The sequence below is a fragment of the Neopsephotus bourkii genome, unplaced genomic scaffold (genome assembly GCF_033783945.1).
Source record: "Neopsephotus bourkii isolate Nb327-2 ecotype Australia unplaced genomic scaffold, CSIRO-AGI_Nbou_v1 NB_1067, whole genome shotgun sequence".
Taxonomy (NCBI): Eukaryota; Metazoa; Chordata; class Aves; order Psittaciformes; family Psittacidae; genus Neopsephotus; species Neopsephotus bourkii.
In genome coordinates, this window is record NW_026901555.1 from 3310834 (window position 1) to 3333504 (window position 22671).

Below are 22671 nucleotides of genomic sequence, written 5' to 3' on the forward strand. Positions count from 1 at the left end.
CAGCGTGGGGCTCGGCTCCCCCTGCACAGCCCCTTGCCCTTGCTCTGGCAGCCGACCCAGTGAATGTGCCGGAGTTAATGGGAAGGGCTTGGGATGATGTGTGCGGCGGGGGGATGCGGGCTCATTCCCTGCAGCGGGGCCCAGCGAGGAAATCTTAGTCATATTAATAATCACGGTGATGCTGTGAGCGGCGGCTGCGTGCCCCTGCTGCCTTCCTGCTCAGACAGAAAGGAGGAGGAGAAGGGGATGTGACCAAGCTGCAGGGCATTTGTGTGCAGTGGAGCAGGCGGGTGCCTCTGCTCGGTGACCTGGCAGCAGCTCTGTGTGTCCCTGTGCTGCCAGCCCTGGCTGGGATGGGGAGATGAGGGAGCCTGGTGCCTGTGGTGGAGATGGGCACTGGTGCAGCACCTCTGCTAATGCAACACCCCTACCAGTGCATCACCCGCACCTTGGTACTGAGGGAGCATTAAACAACTCAAAAGCCTTTGAGGAGGGAAAAGGTGGTATGAGCTGGGGTTTTATTTTAAATAGAGTCTGTTCCTGGGTTCATGCAGGGATCTGCTGGCGGTGTCCGAGCACACTGGAGATGCAGGGCACATCTTTGGGGCCACCCGCAGGGTTTTTACATATGCCAGGAGGAGTTTCCAGCCCGGTGTTGGGTGTCGTGGCTATGCTGTGGCTTACCTGAGGCTGCCCTGCACCTCAGCAGGGTCAGTGTGTGCCTTCCCACCACCCTGTCTGCTCCACCAGGATCGGGGTCAGGCTGCGGTGGCACCCCAAAGCCCTCGCGGGCAGTGGCAGTGGGTGCCAGTGGGGTGCTGCTGCCCCTGCCTAGGGCTGTGTGATGGAAATGGGCATCTGGGACAGGTCTGGGGGTGAAGGGGAGGTTGCAGGCAGGCACTCAGGGTACGTCCATGCAGCGCCTGGCTGGGTCTGGAGCAGGGCTGTGATGCACAGATGGAAGAGTAATTAAGAGTAATAAAAGGAAAGAGACTTGGATTCGCTACAGTCTCAGCACATTAATTGTGCTTTGGGGCCCAAATCATAGCGGAGTCCTGCTAGAGGGAATCCAGAAGAGAAACCAAACATCTTGCTGTGTCCAAAGCTGACCATTTAAGAGACCCTTGCCTTCATCTGCTGCCAGGTATTACTTCCAGAGCCTCCCATCTGCCAAAACCCAAGTTCTCATTTGAAATATTTTAGGGAAGGAAGAAAAGCTGCGGTGACAGTCTGAGTGCTAGCGGTAGGGAGGCAGAGTGCGATGCGCTGAGGACAGCACGTGGCTCTGCTTGCTGCTGGGGAAGGAAACATGGGGTTATTGGGGCTCTCCTACCCACAGAGGCATCATCCCATCTGGCTGTGCTGTGTCACCGGGCTGGCGTGTGGAGTTTTGCTGCTCTCGTGCCTGAGGACTGGGTTGAGTTGTGCCAGCAAGTGGATGTCCTGCCGGTGCTTCCATGCAGGCCGAGCATCTCTTCTAAATTGACAAGCAATTACATGGTTAATGGTATCAATGTTAAATCCTCATCACTCAGCAGCCTGAGGCTTAATGCTTCATTAAGGCAAAGGCATCTAATAGCTCTCAGGACTGGGAGCTGCCTTTTCTTTTGAGCCTGAGTAGAAGTCATTTGTCCAGAGGCTGCTTTTGGTCTCTTGGTCCTACAATCAAACTGTAAGTCCAGAATGGAAGGGGGGGTTGGGGCAGGAAAATGCTCCCATACATTCCATGTTGCTGGGGCTGCCTGGATCAAGCCTTGTTGATGTGATGGACCTGCACACTGTAAATGTGGCATGTGGAGATCACGGCTGTTGTTTGAGACCTGCCATTTCCTAGTCCCCTGGGTGTCCCCAGCTCCCTGCCTGTCTTCGTTCATCATTTCATAGCTCTGCCTTGTGCTTCTGCCCTGCAGCCACCTCTCCCCAGGCTCAGGGCTGCTTCTCACCTCTCCCTGCAGCAACTCTGTGCCTGTGGATTTACCTTTTCCTCCCTTATGTTACTATGCATTTATTGGTGCTGAATTTCGTCAGCCATTGAGGATTGGTGATGGCTCTGCCCTCGTGAGCACAGCAGTGACTGTCACAGATGCTCTGGGCTTCATCTCACTACTCACCACGTGCCTCCTGGATCACACGTCTCTGCTGGAGCGGTGCAGGCCTGATCCTGTGGCCTTCTGCTGGTAGATCTGATGCTGTGAAAGCAAGAAATGACGTGGGAGGATCCGCTCTCCAAATCTGAGCCTTGCAGCACCCACGGGTCATCAGGGACTCCTGGCTGCAGCCCCCTGCTCCTCGCCTCTGGACCCCTGGCTCAGCAGCACATCAGTCTGTCCTGAGTGTTCGTATAAAACCTGCCAGAAGCTGCACTCTTTTGGCCATTTGGATGGGATTATGACTTTTGGAAGCCCAGCCAGCTGTGTGGAGCATCTTGTTTTGCTTTGGCCTGTTTTGGATCTGTACAGAGTGTGGTAGTGTGTGTCGTTGTTTCAAGTGGCTGCACGGGAGACTATCGCCATGGGTTTTGCAAGTGTTGTGCCTTTTTACCTGCCCCTTTTGGTGTGCCTTCAAGCAGCTGCTTCATTTTGTTCATGTGGTTCCCTTTCAAAGCTGCTTTCTCCTGTCATCATTCTTATGATCAGAACAAGAGGAGGCTTCTTGAACAACGTCCTGCATGCGGCACAGGAGGAAGGTTGCTCAGCTGTGTCCCCTGGCCTGTCCCTGTGACTCCAGCTGCCATTCCTCCATCCTGTTTGGATCTTTAATGTTTTTGTTGTACCCGAATGCAACATCTCCGTTTAACGTTATTTTGGAGGAAATGCTGTCTTCCATTACTGCTGTGTGCTCTACCTTTGCAGGATCTCATAGTTCCCTATGCTGGATCCATATTTACTCTGTGGATCATTCTGATATAATTAGGTTATTACATTATAAATAAGACCTTACGAGGTCTCGCAGAGGCTGGTTTTACAGACTGCTCTGGTTTCCCTGCCCCGCTGTGTTGCAGTGTGAATGGGTGAAGTCTATTCAAGATGGAGCAATCCATGCCATGGAGCTGGGAAGTTGTTAATGGAACTGCTTCAGGGCCATGTGCTGGGACATACTGGCTTATTTCAATCCCAAACCAATGCCTCTGGCCTGGGAGAACTGGGCTGCTATGCCTTCTGTTGGAGTTAGCTCCCTAAGATGTTTATATGGGGAGTTTGAGCCTGTTCAGGTTAAGAAGAGCTGTAGGGGGGCGTTTCTCTACATTCCCAGGCGTTTGCGTCGGGATTTGTGCTGACAGTGCTGCTGTCAAACCGCCCGGCAGTGAATCCCAGATGCGTGGATGTACGGCTCCATCCAGGGAGCTGCTGGCAGGCGAAACCCCGCCGCTGGAGAGGTGATAACTCAGCAAACGGCCCAATGACTTTCTGATTAGTAAAACATTTGCTGGTGTTTCTCACGAGAGCCTCGATTGCACAGAGGCGTTTGGACAGAGCTGATGGACTTTGAGCTGCATCCGGGCGTGATCCAGGCTCGCTTTCCGGCGTAGCCCAGCACTGAGTCCTCATCAAGGCACCCCAAGGGTCTTGCTGTGGGAAAGCCAGTGCAGAAGAAAGACCTTGCTCCATAACTCAGCCTCTGCCCATCACCTCCTCACCGACACCCAGCGGGGTCTGATGGATTCAGCCCCACCAACCATCAGTCACCCGCCCTCCCAAACCCAAGCTTTTGTGGGGTGGAGGCAGGAATTGGGCTGTGCAGGCAACCTGAAACCCCAAGGCTGAGTTTTGGCATTGAGCTGTGCTGTGCTGGCCAAATCCTGCTTTGCTTCACTGCCTTGTCTCTGTAAAACTATCCCTGTAGCTTCACGATTCTCCATTGTGCCGCCTTTCCTTAGCTCCTCTCGTGCTGTATGCCGTCACCATCCCTCTCCCAGGGTTTGTTGCTTCCCCAGCAGAATAAATCCCCATGCCTGGATTTGGAGCACTGGGATGATTTGTGTTTGCTGCGATGGACAGAGGTGCCATCTCGAGGACCATCCCTCATCTCAGGGAGAGGTGGATGTGTGCCTTACACCCAGTGCATCACCCATCCACTGGGCATAGCAACCCCTGGGCACTTGAGGCCTCATTGGGGGTTAGAAGCCACTTTGAGTGTGTTTAGCAGGGTCTGTCACTGCGGTGCTCAATGCTGTCATGCTCTAATTTGGGTTAATTCTGTCCCATGTTCCCCCTGCCCTGAGCTGTCCCTGCCATGGCAGAGGGCTGGCGGGCACGTGGATGTGTGGATGTCCCTCCCTGCGTGGTGGCAGCGGGAGGCGTGCGGCTCCCTGAGCTCCCGCAGGACTGAAAGGCTTAAAAAAATCTGTGCCGGCTAAAGCAGAAAGTTAATGTGAATTTAACTGACTTCTGCCCTGCAATTAGAGCCACTCAACCCCATTGGGGCTCTGAGTTTACATTCTTTACTGAGGCACAGTGTGTAATTATATATGTATAATTTAAACTGTGCATATGCATGTGTTCCTATTATACACCGAGGAGCAAAGGAAATTATCCAGGAATTAAAGGGGGAGGAGGGTGCAGGCATGGATAATGGTTTGCTTGTGTGGATGTGGCAGCGAGGGGAAGCTGGGGGGATCACATCCTCATCACTGCAAACATCTTCAGAAGGTGCAGAAAACAAGAACTCGGTGTTTTAAACACTGTGGGTGCCAGACTGAGGCATGAAGAAGCAGCCGCAATGAGGGGTCAGGAATGAACCTCAACATGCTGAGCCCCTGCTAGGGGACAGAGGGGACCTGCCCAGCGGTGTCCTTGCAGCTTCCAGAAGGCCTGCCTAACGCTTCCTCTCTTCTCTTGCAGCCACTTCCAACGGGACGCTGGATGGCCTGGAGAACCGGGAAGGAGGGGTCTGCCAAACACGCTCCATGAAGATTGTCATGAAAGTGGGGCAGGGTGAGTCCCTCTGCACCCTCAGGTCTCCTGTCACCAAAATGCCTTTGCCCAGCAAGATGTTGGCTCCTGAACTGTGTGTAGGGGTCTGATTCTGGGGAAGCTGAGGCCGGGCCAGCTGGTCCCTGGGAGGCTTCCGTGGTTAATTCAGCGGAATTTCATTTTTTGCTCTTTTTTCCCCCTTTTTTTCTTTTGCCAACACTTGCACATGCTTGGTGTGCTGGGATTAAAATGGAGCAGTTGTTCTGTGTTGCCTCGTGGTTTGTGTTATGGTGGGAAGCTAGCTCAGCATGGGACCCATGAACCGTGCAAGCGCATCAGTGGGGGGGGTGGCACAGGCAGTGTCCACGTGAGCTGTTGGGGACCCCAGGGGGGTTCCAGTTGGGCATGCTGGCAGCTCTCAGCAGTGCTGGCCACCACAGTGTGGGGACAGTGCAGGCTGATGGCGGCAGTGGGACACCAAGGGTACCACCGATGGAGGGACTGTGGTGTGTGCTCGTCTCCTGGAGGGAGCTCCCCAGCACTTTCCATCCCGAACTGCCTGGTGTCTCCCAGCACTGGGATGCCCCAGGCTTGTGTCAGCCCCTGATTCAGATGCACAGCTCCTGATGGCTCCTTTTCATTATTGTGTTTTCACTGTGGGGCCAATACTTATAATAAACAGAAGAAGCAGTGCTGCAGCCTTGGCAGGCTGCCTTCCCTTCCTGTTCCTCCTGCTGCCCGTGCAAGAAACTTGCCCCAACCCACGCATGGGAGCTCAGAAAACAAAAATCGGGGGGTTGGGATTAGGGTGGGGAAGCTACTTCCCATGAGCCCTGAAGCAGATCAGCCTTGCTCTGCCGCTCTCAGCATCTCACATTGCTCCTGTTATCTCCCTTCAGCCTCTGGGGGTGGCTGGCTGGGGTTGTTGGGGCAGTTGTGGAATGAGGAGTGAGCTGCTGCCATCCAGGTTGGATCTCATCTGTCCCTTCCTCTCCTTTCCCCAGATCCAAATGCAGTGATCCCGGAGCAGCTGACGACAAGTCGGCCGAGCAAGGAGTCCGACAACACCGTGAAGATCGTCACACAGAGCCCACGCAGCAAGGTCCCCGCGGTGGAGGAGCCCGGCAAGCCGGGTGAGCTTCAACAGGGACACGCAGGGGAGGGATGGAGGCTCTGCCCACCCACAGGGCTGGAGGTAGCTGCTGCCGGCAGGGCAGCTCTGAGCCAGGCTTGTAGCATGGATCCCAGGAATGCCAGGTGCTCCAGAGCAAGGACCTAACGGGTTTACCATAAACATTGTGCCCATCTCTGCCATCCCTGTGGCTCACAGCATCTCCTTGCCTCAGCGCTGAACCTTCTGGCCAGGGACCACTCAGGGCACAGTACGGGCAGTCAGGCTGCAGTGTGGAGCAGCTTGGGTTTGTTTTCCCAGCTCTGGTATGTCCTGGCAGCTGCTTCTCAGGGAAATGCTGTTTCAGCACTCTCCTCCTCCTTCTTGCTGCCCATCTGTTCCTTGCAGTACATCTGAGAGGGCTTGGAGGAGGTGAGGTCCTTGGGTTTTTGAGCTGAGCCAGTGTGAAATCCTTTTGAAGGTGGTTTCCTGAGTTCCTGACCCTGCTGAGAGAAAAGTGAAATCAGATGAAGTAGGAAGAGTTGGTCTTTTCTTCTCACCCGGTATGGCCAGCCAAACACTCTCCCCTCAGGGGGCTTGGGGCTGCCCTGGCCCAGGGGTCAGGAGGAGGCAGGGGATCAGTAACTGGATATCATGGGGCTCCAGGTATTAGAGCCTACTTTCACCAGAGCATCAAGGTCTGTTGCAGAGTGAAGGCTCCCAGAGCCTGGACTGGTGGTCACTCAGACCTGAGCAGCACTCTGCTCCATAGGCTGGGAGATGGAAAAGGGAAGCAGCACTCTGGGGTGGTGGAGAGGGCCCGTGGTCCTTTCTCTGCAGATGCCAGGGCTCCTGCCTGCCCTGCCCAGCACCTTCAGGCTGAGATGAAAGGGAGGGGTGGGTCTAACTGGGGTGGGAAGGTAAGGAGATGCTGCTGTCCCCTTGAAGGTGAGGGGGCTGCTTCCCTCCCCAGGCAGCATGGGGGGGGGGAAGCTGTGCTGAGTTTGAGGGGTGGAGAGGGGTTCTGGTGTACCGCTCGTCCACTCGCCCCACCAGTGCAGTCTGTGTGTGGACAGAGCACAGACCCCTCACAGAGATGGGGTGCAGGCTGCCTGCCAGGGTCTGACAACCCTCTCCTCTTGCCTCACAGGATCTGTCAACCAGGACGGCCAGGAGACCCAAGGTCCCAGCGATGGCTTCTTGAGCTCCAAGGTGGCTGTCTTTGCGGCGATCGGCGCTGGCTGCGTCATCTTCATCCTCATCATCATCTTCCTTGTCGTCCTCCTGATCAAGATCCGCAAGCGGCACCGGAAGCACACGCAGCAGCGAGCTACAGCCTTGTCCCTCAGCACCTTGGCCAGCCCGAAATGCAGCGGGAATGCGGGCTCCGAGCCCAGCGACATCATCATCCCCTTACGGACTACAGAGAACAACTACTGCCCGCACTACGAGAAGGTGAGCGGGGACTACGGGCACCCCGTCTACATTGTCCAGGAGATGCCCCCCCAGAGCCCAGCCAACATTTACTACAAGGTGTGAGGAGCAGCCTCGGCAAGCCGCCGATGCAGGAGCACGGGAGCGCCGAGCACAGGGGGCAGCCGCCCCCAGGGTCTCCCCACGGGCGGTCTGGCGCCAGGAGGGAGGAAGCGAAATGAACCCCACGGCACGGCGCGGGGAGCGCCAGGGTCCGGCGCTGGAGAGCGGATGGCTCGCTCGCACCCTCGCGCGCTGAATTCTCCCCTTTGTATTTAGTTTTGTAGTTCTCAGCTTTTGTAATCCCGAGACTCGAGGGTGAGCCTTCAGCATCCTCCTCTTCTTCTCCAGGACTGCGGCCGGCCAGGGGCGGGTGCCGTGCCTTTCCACGCTCGCTTGGACACTGCAAGCAAACACAGAGACTCCACCTCCCCTTTTTCGCTTTGGGATTTCCCTGTGTCACCCCTCTACGTCCTTGTGTGAAGTGCCCGTGCGCCTGGCGCCGCATCGGCCGCCGCTCGGGTCCCGGAGCCTGGACCGGCGGCGAGGAGCCTCTGTCCGAGGAGGAGCGAGCAGCTGTGTGTGGGGAGGAGGAGGATGCTTTGCCTAGGTGCCAAGATGCAGACAACTGTGCAGGGAGGAAGCTGGCAAACCCGATTTACTACTACTACTATTATTATTATTATAATTATTTTAATTTTTTTGTAACATTTTTATTTTTGTGAATTCCGGGCGGGATTCCGGCCCGCCGCCTTCGGGCCCATGCCGTCGCCTCCTTCCAGCACGCCGTCCCTCCGGCCGCGGGGCAGACCCCGCTGCTCCCGGCGCTGCCCTTTTAAACTTTTGTGTTCATAGCTGTTGACTCTTGTTTTAGTCTCTTTATAAAAAGAAAGAAAGAAAAAAAAAAATACCTATACCATGTCTCAAGCATTCAGTGCGCGAGAGTCCGGGTGCTCCTCCTGTTCCATGCGGAGCAGCAGCCTTGGCCTGGCAGCTCTTCCCAACGCCCTGAGGGTGTCCGACTGCAGAGAGAAGCGTTTGATGAGGGTTTCCATCAGGCTGGGGCAGAGCCTGCTGGAAGCAGAGTAGGGGGCAGCTGGAGACCAGGGGGTAGCTGCAGCCCCTGGTCCCGTCCCCCCACTGGTGATGCTGTGGGTGGCTGTTCTTGGAAAGGAAAACTGGAAAACAAACGTTCCTGACCCACCGGTGGTGCTGGGGAGGCTGGGAGTGCCAGGAGGAGGCTGGTGCTTGGCACTGGAAGCCCCATGGAGGGGTAACACGGGTGGCTGTAGCCCCAGACTTACCTTGCTGGGAGCTGAGCCGATGGCTCCTGACCAAGCCTGGTTTACCATGGGAACCCAGTGCCCCTTTGTGGGACCTGCCTTTGGGGACAGTACCCTGCAGCACCAGCCCCTGCCTGCCATGCTCCCCACATGGGAGCATCACCAGCCCTTGCTCGCTCTGCCCTTGCCTTGGCCTTCTCTTGTCCAGAACTGGAAGGGTTGAGCCTTGGGCTCTTCTGGTGGAATCATTCCCAGCTTCATCTTCCCAGGAGGACCTGCCAGCTCTGTGGCTGATGCTGGCGAGCAACACGGGGCAGGTGGTGCACAGCCACCCCCCTGTCCGCAGCCTGTCCAGCTTGGGGGCGGGCGGCCACCCCCTTCTCCTTCCTTGCTTTCTTTTCCTTTCAGAAGTAGCTGCTTTTGCTCAGGGAGTGAGCGTGGGGCAGGCGGTGCTGCTCCCAGGGCAGCGGGCTTGCGGTGGCTCCAGGCCTGGTTTGTCCTTGCCTGTCCCCAGGGCCCCGAAACCCGTGTTAGGAAGTGCCCATAGAGCGAGAGAGCTGCTCTGCAAAAGTGCCTTGACGAGGAGCGGGCAGGGGTGGCAGGAGGGGCAGAGCAGCGGATGGGAAACCCAGCGGCTCGATGCTGTGCTGGGGATTTAGCTGCGGTCCTGAGTGGGACTGGAGCATCCCGCAGTGTTGTGGTGTTGGTTGTTGTTCTGTTAAAGGCAGGAGGCTGGGCTGGAGCAGAGCAGGCTGCCCCTGCTCTCCTCCTGCACTCAGCATCCAGCGGCGAGGATGGCTTCTAGGGCCCTAAAATGGCTACTGCCCTCGGGAGAGAAGAGCCATAGCGGGTGCTCCCCTGAGCCTGGCCCTGCTCCCTGGTCCCTCCATGTAGCACCTTTTAGCCCCTCTCCCCCACTGCATCCATGCCAGCACTGTCTGCCCTCGGCTGCTGCTGAAGGGCTGGGGCCACCACAGCTGGGACCCCCCAGTCCCTGCTGGAGTGGGGTCTGCCCTCAGAAATCACAGCAAATTGTGTCTTAAAGAAAATCCCCCTTTCCCTCACTGGTGCCCTTTCCCATCTGCTGCGTGGTGACCTGTGGTTCCTGATGTGGGCAGTGGCGGTGGTGGATCAGGAGGGAGCAGTGGCTGGTGTGGAGGAGGTATTTGGGGGATGATTTAGTTTTGATTCGTTTTGGAGGAGAAGGGAATGAGTCTGGCCACAGTTGTGCCAAAAGCAAAGTGATGGTGGCTCTTACCTGGCTCAGTGCTGTCCCCAGCCAGGCTGCAGCTCAGCAGCCCCATCACCTCCATTCCTGTTGCTGGGGGCAGCTGAGAAACCTTGTAAATATGTGAAGAAAGGGTGAAATCTGAACTCTTGGTTTTTGCTGAGCACCTCGGTCTGCTGGGTCCTGAAATGGAGTGTGTCCCTTTGGTTCTTTTCATTGAAAGCATTGAAGTTTGGTTGGTTTCTTTTCTTTTTTTTTTTTTTTTTTTTGTCTTGCTTTGTTTGTGTAAATACTAGTCTTTTTTGGAAGAAATAATGTAAAGATGTTTTGTATAAACTCTGAATTATTTTCTGGTTGCTTTTTCTTAGAAAAAAAAACAAAGGAGAACTAAAAAGAAAAAAAAAAAAAGAAAAAAGAAACAAGAAAAAGTAATTTTAACCACGAGAACGGGTGTAAAACATTGTCATACTGCGCTCAGCCCCGGGCTGCCCGCGGGCTGTGCTGGTGTGCGAGTGCTTGGTCCCCTGGGATACAGCAGAGAGCGTGGCTGCTCCTGCCCTGGTTCCTGGGACAGCCCCAGCACCCATGGCAGGGTCAGACCTGGCTCATCCCCAGCTTGTTTCTGGCTGTCCTGGGTCCAGGCAGAGCTGCAGCCCCAGGCAGGAGACTTGGCAACACCAGGTGAACTAAAGGAGCACCAAATTTATCTCATTTTTTGTCTTAAACCAAAAAAGCCCGAACCTCAGGATGTGGAACTCAGTGCAGCATCCTGAGATCCTGATCTGCTGTTCCAGACCCGTGCAGCTGCTCTTGTTGCAGATCCTTTTCCCCAACTATCCCTATTTTCCAGTTGCCAGCTGCAAGCACACCACAGCCCAATCTCTGCTTGGTGCCTGGGCTGGGGTGGCTTCTTCCTCTTCAGCAGAGCCCATGTTTTGCACGGGACAGTGCCAAGGGTGCTTGCGCTCGGGGAGGTGTCCATGGCCATGAAAGCCATTTCTGGTGTCATCGGCATGCTGGCATTTCCCTAGGGGCAGCCAGAAGGCAGCAGGGAGCTCCTGCAGTCCCACTTCCTCATTGGAATGCCTGTGAATCTGCATTATAGGAGAGTGAGGCGGTTTGGAGCGGGGTTGGTACCTCCTATCCTCTTGTCCTCCCTCTGGGCTGCACCGCGCACCAGCACACCCCCACCGCGCACTCCCACATTTCAGAGCTGTGACCACATCTACATCCCATGCCGTTGCATCCGTGCCCTCACCGTGGTCCTGCATCCCAATGGGGGCAAAGTCCCAACGTTCCCGGGCAGCCCTGCATCGCGCCATCCACCATCCGTGGGGCTGCTGCCTTTGCCATGGTGCCGGCACCACTGGAGCATCCAGGCTGACACATTTTCCCTGTCCATCCTCTGCTGCCGTTAGTCGAGAGGTGGATTTGAACTTGGAGCTCAGGTGTGGCCGGGCCCACTGCTGGTGCAGGGCATGCAGGACTGGGGCATTGGCCCAGGGCTGGGAATGCCACTGGCGAGCAGCAGGAGCGATTTGGGTACCACATGGCTTGGCCATGAAGGGGGACGCCGGGGCTTTGGCTGTGTGGCCATGGCCCAGAGGAGATGAGGACCCTCTGTGCCAGAACCTACCTGGGGGATGGCTGGTCCCCAAGCTGCCTGCAGGGGCCATGTCCCAGAGCAGGGCTCGGCAGTCCCGCCTGGTTGATTGTCCTTGGCTCCCGGTGGGTCCCAGTGGCCACGCTCCCGGCTCTGCAGAGTTTTCTTTCTTCGTGTCATGTTCCTCTTTTTGATTCCTTCCACCTTCTCTCCAGCTCTCCCGCCCAGTAGCATATCATCGGCATCGGTAACCAGCTCTGTGGCATCTGAACTCCATGGAGCCGTGATGGAACCTGATATATTGTTAAATAAAAGGGTTTTTTTCCTATGGAAACCTGGCTGTCTCCTGTGTGCTTTTTTGCTGCCCTAGGTTATCTTCCAAAATCCCAGCCTGGTCTGAAGAGATCTGGGGCAAGTTAGCTGACTCACTCCATCAGTGGCTTTTCCTGCTGGTGTCAGAGGGAGCTGTCGGGTTTGTTTTGGTCAGCATTAAAAATGTACAGAGTTTTGTCTGATACTTGCAGCATCTCACAAGGCCCCTCTGACTTGAAGGAGTTAGAGTTCATATGGATGGCTGTGTTGGATACTCAATGGATACAGTTGGACTTGATGATCTGAAAGGTCTCTTCCAACCTGTATGATTCTGTGGCTCTGACCCTGAAGCTGGAGGCTCCCCTGATGCCACCAGCATGGCCCCAGGGTCGATGTGCCCATTGGCCCCGTCCCCTACAGGAGCTGGAGGGGCTGTGCCTGCACCAGGAGCCATCAGAGCCTGTGGGAGCCGTGTGCAGATGGCTCAGGATGGGGATGTTCATCCCATCTAGTCACTGATAATTATTTAGTCATTTCTCAATGTACCTTCGTGTGATAAATTATTAAAAAGTCATTTTAGGAAATGGGATGGTAATAAATCCTTAGCAGATGGTGCATTCGCTGGCTCCAAAATGGGCTCCACCACGGTCATTGCTTTTGTTCTCTATAACCAGCTTTCATATGGCACTTTGCATTGCTATGAAGTACCAGGCAGCACCATATGTTAGGAGTGAGAAACGGGATGTGGATGGGAAACACTTGGTGAGTTTCTTCAACCTCCTTGCTCAGCCTGGAGCCAGTATTTCTGATTTTGCTGGAGTTTGGACACCACTTTGCAGCACAGGATAGCGGGTGGCATGGAGGACTCCGGGACGGCTGAAGAAGAAAGGTCCTGGGGAATGGTAGTGACATCCTCATTGCTGGTTTGGATCTGGGATGCAGGATGCAGGTCATGGGAGGAATGATGAAGACTGGAGATGGAGCAGGAAGATGGGGAAGGGGTTGCTTCCTGGTGAGGCTGTGCTCAGGGTGATGCAGGTGTGAGGTCCCAGGTGGAGGCTACAGCTTCTGGGTGCTGCTTCCCTGTGGATCCCAGGGGACCGGTGTGGTGGTGTGGAGCCTCACTGGTCTTCAGAGTCAGAGGAAGGCTCTTAGAACCTGGAGAACGCTGGCAGGAGTGAGCATCCTCCAGGAAAGGCAAAGGGAAAACCATCCAGAGGAGGGGAGCGAGGCCAGCTTCCCTCTAGCTCATAAAACAGTTCTTTAGGAGAGGATGGCAGAGTCAAAGCTCGGCCTGCAGTGTATAAAGGCTGCATCAAAGAATCAGAGAATGGTTTGGGTTGGACGGGACCTGAAAGATCATCTAGTTCCAACCCTCCATCAATCCAGGTTGTGCCACCAGGGGCTGTGGATGCTGGAATGCATGGTTATCGCATGCAGGAATGAGCCAGGTTTATGGGGTCTTGGAGGAAAAATGAGGCCAAGGCACCAAAAGCGGGTGGAGAATGAACTTCTTGGCTGACGTGTAAGGGGTGAGAGACAAGGTGGGCCGAGGAGATCAAAACCAACGGGTTGGTTCCAAGGTGCTTGGGGCGCAGCCTGAGCCACAGGGACCATGCCAGGACGTCTGTAGGAGCAAGCAGGGGCTGATTTGGATCGGGGTCAGGGTGGGGGGAGTGGGCCTTTGGGTGTGACAGACGTGCTTATATGTGGTTTGCTGGTTTGAAAATCATCCCTCTCTGCGTGCTTTGATCCCAGTGTGAATTAAATAACACTTTTAATTTTAAGCAGCTTCGCTGGTCCCTGATGCCCAAAGGGTAAAACTGTAAGCGCCAAACTTGCTTGGACCTGCCAGAGAAGGAGAAAAGCACTTTAGCAGGTTCCTGTAATCCAGCACCCGGCCGGGGAGCGGGAGCACAGCAGGTTCTCCCCATCTCTGGGCTGCTCCAGGTGGACCCAGACAGGGACCTGGCACAGAATCAGGAACACCCACAGCAGGATCTGGGGCGCAAACCCTGTCTGACCCATGGGATGTCCCCCACTGCACCTACCCATGTAGGTCCTGAGGCTGCTGCAGATGGGGTGTACCATGGGCACAGGTAGAACAGAGCTGCACCATCCCCATTGCATGGGGCTTGGGGGAACCACCATGCTCCCCTTTAGCCCGCACCGTAATGCACCAAAAGCATCTGGGATGGGAAAGGCTTTGCTGGGAGCATCTTTGCCCTTGCCTGCAGTGGGGAGAAGACACCAACCTGTGAGTGTTAGAGCCTACGGGGACACAGGAGCCAAGGACACGCACGCATGTGGTGGCTCTGCTCCCAGGGGCCGGCTGGTAGGGAGTGGGATTGGAGGGATTTTGCCTGGGAGCCTCCAGATCTGGAAACTTCATTAAAGCTGCAAAGCTCTGATGTTTTTGGATGTCCGTCAGGCCTGGATACGTTATTTTAATTATTTAATGTAAGAGAGCTTTCTGTCAGGTTTATTAACCCACCCTTGGCTGCATCCCACTCGGGTCCGAAGCAGCTGCTGGGGTGTTTGCAAGGGCTGGGCCCTGAGCTGTGGCTACAGGAGGATGGATGCTGGAGTGCACTGTGGCCCTGGTGCAGGAGCCAGCCCACCGGGTGGCATGGCCAAGGTGGCACCCCAAGTGTGCTCCACTCTATGGAACGGGAACTCCGTACAGAAAGTACTGGTGTAACCTGGTTCAATGATGGGAAGCTCAAACTGCCCTGGGGGGAGTGATCAGGATGTAACAGATCCACAGCACTTCCAACTCCTGTTTGAGACAAGGCTCAGCTGGTGACGGGGCATCAGGCTGCCCCAGTGGGGCTGCTAGGGACCTTGGGCTGAGCCCTGGCACGGGGAGCACACAGCAGGCACTGACTGCAGTGCCTGGACCCCGGCCACAGCTGCCAGAGGTGCTATTGGATGCAGGGCAGATGCTCCCTGCAGCATCGCCTCTCACTGCACACCCACAGCATCCCTGTGCTGCAGGGAGGGTCAGGCTGTTAGGGAAGGGGAGATCACAGAGGCGGCTTCCCAGGCCACCTCTGGCCTCGTAGCCACAGACTCGCATACCAGTGGGTCCATGTAACCTGGCAGCAACCTCCCCGAATGGAAAGCAGACCGCAGAGAGAGGCTTGATGCTTTTCAGATGTTTTTGGTGTATTCTGATCTCTCCGTTTATGCAGGCGCCTCCCAAGGATCACCCGGTTTGTCCCAGCATATGGGGGGGTGCAAGTAGGGAAGGCAGCAACACTGCAGGGACTGAGCCTGCAGCAGTGGCTCCATGCACTGGTGCTGTGCAGGTAGCACTGGTGCTTTGCAGCGTGCTCTTGCAACTGCTCCCACCCTCCCGACTGCTCTTTGCCTTGCTATTTCCAGCACTGTCAAGTGTCACCTGCCCTGGAGCTTCCCTCTGCCCACAAAGCCCTGAACAATGCCTGCTGCTGCACATCCATCGGATCAGCTGGCCCCAGGAGGCAGCAGGGACAGAGCCAGAGCACCAGTGCCTCCAGCCCCTTGCTCATCCTGGCCTTGGCTGGGCTGAGGGTAAGCAGGGCAATGAAGCCCCAGTCCTCATGGATGCTCTGAGTTCCCTTTCCATTATCACACCCCATTGGCCCAACTCACCGCAACACTTCCAAGGACGCAGCCACCCTTTCAACCCGCTCCTCCTCCTCCTCCGGCATTCCCACTCCAAGGGGAGCATCTGAAAACCCCCAGCCTGTAAAAGGCTATATAACAGCAATCCTTTTTAATAAACCTCGGCCAGGCCGGCTGCTGCAATGAGGATTGGGAAGTTTATCCTTGTTTCCCTACAGTACATCCAAAATAACTAACAGGTTCCCCTGGTCGAGGCGATGGGCTTTTCCCACAGCCAGGCTTTCTGCAGCATCCACCAACTTGCTGCACCTGGTTTCCACGCTCCAGGAGCGGAGCCTGGAAGATCCATTAGGCTGTCGTGGTATGCAACGAGTCCCACGGGCTCCGTAATGAGAGCAATAACGGCAATGCACCGGAGGGCCGTTTGTCACCAGCCCATCGCATGGGCAGCGTGCCGGGGAGCGCGGGACAGTGGTCCCTGCCCCGGGGCTACATAGAGGAGGAGGAGGAGGAGAAGGACAGGAGGAGGAAGAAGAGAGTGTAGCCTGTGCTGGGTTGGAATCCAGTGCTCACCCTGCGTTCCTGCTCAGCGACCAGCGAGCAGCACCATCCTTAGTGACAGTGAAGCTGTCTGTGCCCCAAGGCAGAGCAAATCTGGGACGAGAGGCAGCCCAGCCCAGGTCCACACAAAGGACCGGCCGTTTTCTGTAGCTAAAACCAGCTGATCTCAAGTGCTCTAAGAAAGACATCACGTGCTGCCAAGGTTTGTTCTCCACAGGCAGGCCTGAAGCCAGGGTGATGGTTGCAGCCTTCTTATCCTGGCAGGGCTTCCAGCATCCCTAAATGGCTCTTTCCTGGATGTATCCCAGCGGGAAGCCTGTCCATGAGGGGGGAAGAGCCAGCCAGGACACACGCAGCAACACAGGGGTCTTGTGAATGACCCCCTCTGTTTGCCATCAGCCTGGTGGGGCAACCATGATGAAAGAGCTGGGTTGGATGGGCTGAAGAGATGGGAAAGGGAAAGGACCTTAAGGAGGGGTCTGGGAAGCAGGGAAGGGAGGAGGGAAGGAGAGAGCTTTCTTCCAGCAGGGTGAGGCCTGGCAAAGCAGGGAGCTCCAGGACTAATCCAGTAGTTTTTCATTTGTTAAAAGGCATGGATACAAGTATTGCTGCACAGCAAACGTAAATTAATTATGTGCAAGGTTTTAATGTCACTGAAACACAACCCTTGGAGAGGGTCCCCCGGCTGCTGGAACAGGGTCTGAAGGAAACACAGAGCTTTTCCTTCTTCTTGTCCTGACGGAGGATGAGAGGTAAATGTGAAATGTCAGCGCTGCGACCACCCTGGGAGCCAGGGATCCTGCCTCTCCACCAGCCTGGACCACATTTATCTGGTTGCTCTGTGGTTCTGCCCCTATAGCAGTCACTCATCCCTGTAGGGAAACATGGATGGGCATGTCCTGGGGGGTGGCACAAGCTGTGCACCCATCTCTTCATCCCACCCCATGGAGAGATGCGGGCGAGCCTTTCCTGCCACCTCCTGTGTCCCTAAGGCCAGCACCCAGTGCACAGGGATTCGATTTGGACAGAGCCAGGACAAATTGCTGTGCTTTGGGGTGATGCCTGGAATGTCTCCTGCAGCTCCTGTCCCTGTCACAGCGACTGCTTCCAGCCTTGGACCTGCAAGCCCTGGTCTGGCTGGGAAGGGCTGAGTGAGGCTTCGGTTCCAGGCAGGCTTCCCCCCTAATTCCTGCAGCCTGGTGTAATCCTCCCGAGTGAGCCCAGCGCCAGGTTCCTGCTGGAAATTGGCTCTTGCTGTGGCTCTGGGGTCTTTGTGAGGCAGCTGAGCCAGAAAGAAAGAAGAGCCGGTGCTTCAGAAAGGCTGAGGAAGCTTTGCTCTCTTCCACCCAGGCTGGGGGACGGGGGGAGCTCAAGTGGGGAGATGCCCCAGTGGTGTCTGGTGTGGGGTGGGAAAACTCCAGATCCTGCTGTAGGGGCTGGGTGGGTCCAGCCCTGAGGCATGGGGCAGGAGATGGGAGGCTCAGAGGGTGCAGGAGGACATGCCTCTGCCTCCTCTCTGCAGGGTCTTCCTCCTCACACCAAGGCAAAGCAGTGATGGTGTGGATGGCGCTGGGGAGGGATGCAGGGGAAAGCTGCAGAGGTGAATGGTGGCTACGATGGCAGCATGTTGCTGGCCAGAGCCAGGAGCACAAAGCAGCCTCCTGCGGGGTTTATTTTGCTTTGCATTAATGAGAGCAAAGCGCCAGGAGGTTTCCTGCTGCCCCAGCCCCATGGCGGGGCTGCCCAGGCTGCTGGCAGGGGGCTTGTGCCCAGTGCTGCCATTCCTGCTGCCCTGCCCGGGGGCTTGGCCCTGTGGAGCTGGGGGGCAGTGGGCTCCTGTGGCCTCTTTCCCCCTGGGACCCCTCTGGTTTCACTGGATGAGGGTCCCCCTCCACGAGCAAAGAAGGCGCTGATTCCCTGACTGCCCTGGGATGATGCTCTTGCAAGAGCAGCCGTGGGCATTGGAGCTGGCTGAGGGGTGGGAGCCAGGGGCTGTGCTCTCCCATCACCGAGCCTGACCCTCATGGGCAGTGGTACCCAGCTCCGTGACTGCAGCATCCCCAGCTGCTGATCCTCAGAGCTGCCTGTACATGTTGCAGGCCAGTACCGCATTCCCCACCAACACTGGAGCTTCCCCTTGGGAAATCTTCCTCACTACCTTGGATCCATCAGGAATATGATGGACAAATGCCAGATGATGCCTGGCAGCACCCACGGCCCAGAGCAGTGATGGGGAGTGGAGGACATGGCACAGATCAGGGCAGTGGAGGAAGTTGCTTGGCATGCTCTCGTAAGAAGACATCTTGGCACATGCCAGCGGCACCCCAGCCAGGGGTTTTCAGCCATTACCTGTGGGCATCCCCGTGTCACTTTATGTGTGACCTCAACCCAATGCCCAGCTTGCTCCATGTGCCAGTGCTGTGCTGGGCCCCAGGATGTTGCAAGGATGGCAATCACTTTGGACAGACTCTAAATGAAAAAGCAGCTCATAACAAAGATGTGTGATGAACTTTGGCATCCTGCTGCTTAACGTAATAAGGTGTTAGCCATTAATTATGCTCTTAACAGGCCAGCCTGGAGAGGAAGCCTGAGGAGCAAGTGGCTGGATCATGAAGAGGGCTGAGCTGCAAAGCTGTGAGGGAAGAGGAGATGCATGGGAAGGGGTGAGCTTCATCCCAGGGGGAGAAGGCAGCTCTGGTCAGGCACAGAGGGGTGCGTGGGTCCCACTGCTGCCCCAGCTCTGCCCGTTCCCCTCCCCACAGTGAGGTCCCCCCACAAACCCATGGCCGCAGCCTTGCCAAAGCCTGACACCTCTCCTTGCCCTCCCTGGACTTCCAATAATAATCCCGGTGCCTGCTGGGCTTTGCTGCTCTTGGACGCCGGGAGTGGGGCTGGAGCGTTCGACACGTAAGGCGATACTGCATCAACAGCCGCAGCCGAACAAAGCCCCACTGTCTGCGCGCCGGCCGCGCTCCCCTGGGCGCGCATCGCCCAGCACGGGGTCAGCAGGAAATTAATCCCAGGCTGGGGTGAAGGGGTTAATGAATGCTGGTTTTACAGCATCGCCACTATCCTTCCCCAAACTAATAGAGAGATAATTAGCTCTTAATAAAAGGGAAAGATGAGCCCGGCCGTCCTTGGTGGGGGTGCCGTGCAAAGGGATGGGTGTCCATGGGGTGTGCAGTGCCTGGCAGATGCAGGGCAGCCGGAGGCTGGGGGGTTCATCCTGCACCCTGATGAAATGCCCAGGCAGGAAGCACCTCACAGCTCAAGCAAAGGTAGGAAAGCCTGGGGGTCAGGAAGATGGTTTGTGATCCATGCTGTGCAGGGTTCTATGTGTTGCCATGGTTGGTTTTGCACCTTCCCTGGCAGTCCCAGCTGCTGAAGGTGGGTTTGTGGGAGCAAGACCCTTGTGCAGGCTGCAAGGGGCTGCAGGGCTTTGCTCCCACCCATGAACGCAGTTTGTGTGTTGGCAGCCCCATCATTCAGCTGGGGATGGGATGGGACATGGGGGGCTTGGAGGAAGCCAAAGAGGCTCCCCAGGAACAGCAGCGTGTGTCCTGGTGTGTCCTGCCTTGGTGAGATGCTTCGGCACTGCCTGCACCCCTGCTCCTTCTGCTCTTCCCTGTGGCACTGCTGGCTTGCAGGGAAGCCTGGATGCGTGCACGGAAGGGAGGGCGAATCCTGCTGTGGCTGCTGTGAATGGGAGAGAAAGAGCCTTTCAGGGAGAGCAGCCATGCACGCCGCATGGCCCGAGTGGTGTGGGCAGGGAGGTGCGTGCTGGCCTGTGCCCCATCATCCTGCTGTACCATAGCCGCATGCACAGAGGGGATTTTGTGAGCCCCAGCGTGAGCCAGATTTGCAGAGCAAGGGAAGGTGGAGGCCTGTGATGTGCAGCCGGTGTGGGTTAGCTGGTTGCTTTGCAGCATCCCGACTCAGCACAAGGGCTGTTCCCTCTGTGGATGAGGTGGCCCCTCTCCATCCTCTTCCATCTCAGCCAGTGGCAAAATCTGGTGCCAAAAGCCCATTGCAAAGGCCAGCCAAGCTGGGCATTTTGGGGTGTCACAGCAGCCTGTGGAGCCCTGGTCCTCCTGGTGCTGCGGATGGGATGCTGGCAGGAGTGAGCAGGATGTTTGGCTGTGTGGGCTTCATCTTGCCAGAGCTCCAGAGCAAGACCAGGCAGCTGGGAGTCCCAGCATCACCCCAAGAGCTGGCAGTGGCAGTGAAGGTGTCTCTGTGGGGCTCTTGCCTCCCGCTGGCTCCCATCCTCTGCACCAGAAAGCAAACTGGCCATGGGAGAAGTGACCCTTCTGCCTCCTGCCTCCCTCCCCTGCCAGCAGGGCTTTAAAGAAATGCTTTTGCTCTATAAATCACATCTATTAAGGATGCACCAGCCCCTTTACCATGTCACTTCCCACCTCCTGGCCTGGGGACATGCAAGGGGCTCTGAACAGCCGGCTCACTGCTCAGCACAGAGCCTTTCTTGCCCAGCTCCCCCCTGGCTACAGGGCTGATGGAAGCGGCTTCTCTGTGGCTGCTTTTGTTTCCAGCAGAGCAGGGTGAAACATTTTCTACAAATGCTTTCCTCGACAAAAATATGCAGTTTTTGGACTGGCCTAAACTATTCATACATTCTGGGTTCGTGGCCAAAATAATGGATTTTTTAAAATATAAAAATATCTCACTTTGACATTTTTTATTTAGAATATTTTGGCTTTGCCTTTGGAGTCAAAACTGGGATATCAGGTGAAGCTCCGTGGAACCTGTTTTAAAGGATAAATCTCTCTTCCCCAAATAAACTTTGTTCTTTCTTCGGCTGTTTAATGTCCGTTTGCTTGTTTACCCTTGTGGAGACAATGGCATTTGCTTTTGTGGTGTTTCTTGTTTGCTCCGGGTTACTCGGAATGATTGGGAGTTTATTATTGTTTGGTTACTGAAGGAAACTCCAAATCAGTTATTTTCACAGCTCTGTTGCAGTGGGGTTTCCTCCTGCCATGGTGCATTACTGCCTGGTGTAACCCACCAACAGGAAAAGGGGTTTGGAGCATCGCTTCCCACAGGTGTGTTTTGGGGTTGGTGGGATGCGTGCTCTCTGTGCCGGTGGAGCACTCAGATGGCAAGTGTTCAAGCTCTGGGGTGCAGGGGGTGAGCAGGGGCGGAGGGATGCTGGTCCTGCCTTCACTCCCAGGGTGGTCAGGGCCTAGGACAAGCAGCCGGTCACCCCCGCTGGGAGGATGCTGTATCAGCAGAGCTGGTGATGGAAGCAGTGGGGGCCATGGGGATGTAGGTCCTTAGGGTTGTGCCCCACTCCACCGCTGAATGAACCTCTCCCCCTGAGGGGCAGCAGGGTAGGTGACGGGTGATGACCCACGGGCAGCAAACGAGGGGCTCCCATGTGCACCCAGACTGACCCCCTTCTCCCTGTGGTGCCCCTGCTTGCACCCTTCCCGCCTCGGCGGGTGCAGGCAGCGCTGCCTAATGCGTGCTGGCAGCTGCTGCCGCCGGCTCCCCCGAGCTGACGAGATGCATCCTGACGGCCCGGCCATGTTATACAATGGGCTGCAGCAGGGGACCAGGCGTGCAGGGAACAGGGCCCCCCTCCAAGGGCAGCCACCCATGGGGCCCATGCTGCATGCATGCTGCATGGCAGGGGGACATGGAGGGCTTCCCGCATCCAGTGTGCGACGGGCTGCTGCTTTGCTTGCTGCTCCTCTCCGTGGGGGTTCCCATGAGGATGCTAATGCCTGTCACTGGCCTTATGGGGTGGGAGCACCCGAGCTGTGGCTGATGGAGGGGATGGTGGAAGAGGAAGCTCTGACTGTGCCTGGATTACACAAGCCCCTTTCTGGTGCCCAGTCCTGAGCCCTGCACCTCTCCTGCACTTCCCAGCAACTCTGGGCCAGCTGCGTCCCCCGGGACTGGCTCTTCTGGTGTGACAGGCGTGAACGCTGCAGCAGTGACATGGCTACATGCCCTCATTCTTCACAGTGGCCTCTGTGTGCAACTTTTAATTGCTTTTGTGCCGTGGGTGGTGAGCCCGGCTGCCCAGGATTCACGGCGCCAGCAGGAGCCAGCTCTTCCTCGCTATTGTTAGCACCGACAGCGTGCTGGGTCCTGCCAAGCCAGGCACAATTCCCCTCTGCCAGTTGGGATGGTCCAAAGGGGCCCCAGAGCCGGGCGAGAGCAGATTAGGGTGCTTGGGCACAGGGGGCAGATGCCTCTGAGTCATTCCAGGTGCAGGAGAGCTTTTACAGCCCTTTCCATCCTTCCTGTCCTCACACCTGCTCTCCTCCAGCCACAGGCTGATGGCAGGGGCCAAGCGGGTGATGCAGCGAGCTGGAGCAGTGGGGGAGATGCTCATGGTCAGTGGAAGATCTCTCTCTCCAGTGCCTGGTTGGACTTGGCTGAGCTGCAGGCATGAAATATTACTTGGAGGCAGCAGCGCAGCTCTGTCCCGCTGGCCCCAGGACAAGACATCAGCTGGCAAGGGATGGAAACGGTGATGGGAAGGGGCTGCGTCCCTCGCTGCAGGGACAGGGGGACAGCGCCGGGTGCAGTGGGCACAGCGAGCCCCTGCA

General features: G+C 56.5%; 1 protein-coding gene across 2 annotated transcripts in view; it reads left to right on the forward strand.

Annotated features, from left to right (window-relative positions):
• EFNB1 (ephrin B1) overlaps window positions 1–11945 on the forward strand; it is a 101882-nt gene extending 89937 nt beyond the window's left edge. For both annotated transcript variants that reach the window (XM_061361969.1, XM_061361968.1), the window contains 3 exons: window positions 4842–4934; window positions 5918–6046; window positions 7175–11945. In XM_061361969.1, coding sequence (XP_061217953.1) covers window positions 4842–4934; window positions 5918–6046; window positions 7175–7563 — 611 coding nt within the window. In that variant the 3' untranslated portion in view covers window positions 7564–11945. The remainder of the gene's footprint in view (window positions 1–4841; window positions 4935–5917; window positions 6047–7174) is intronic.
• The last annotated feature ends 10726 nt before the right edge of the window (window positions 11946–22671 follow it).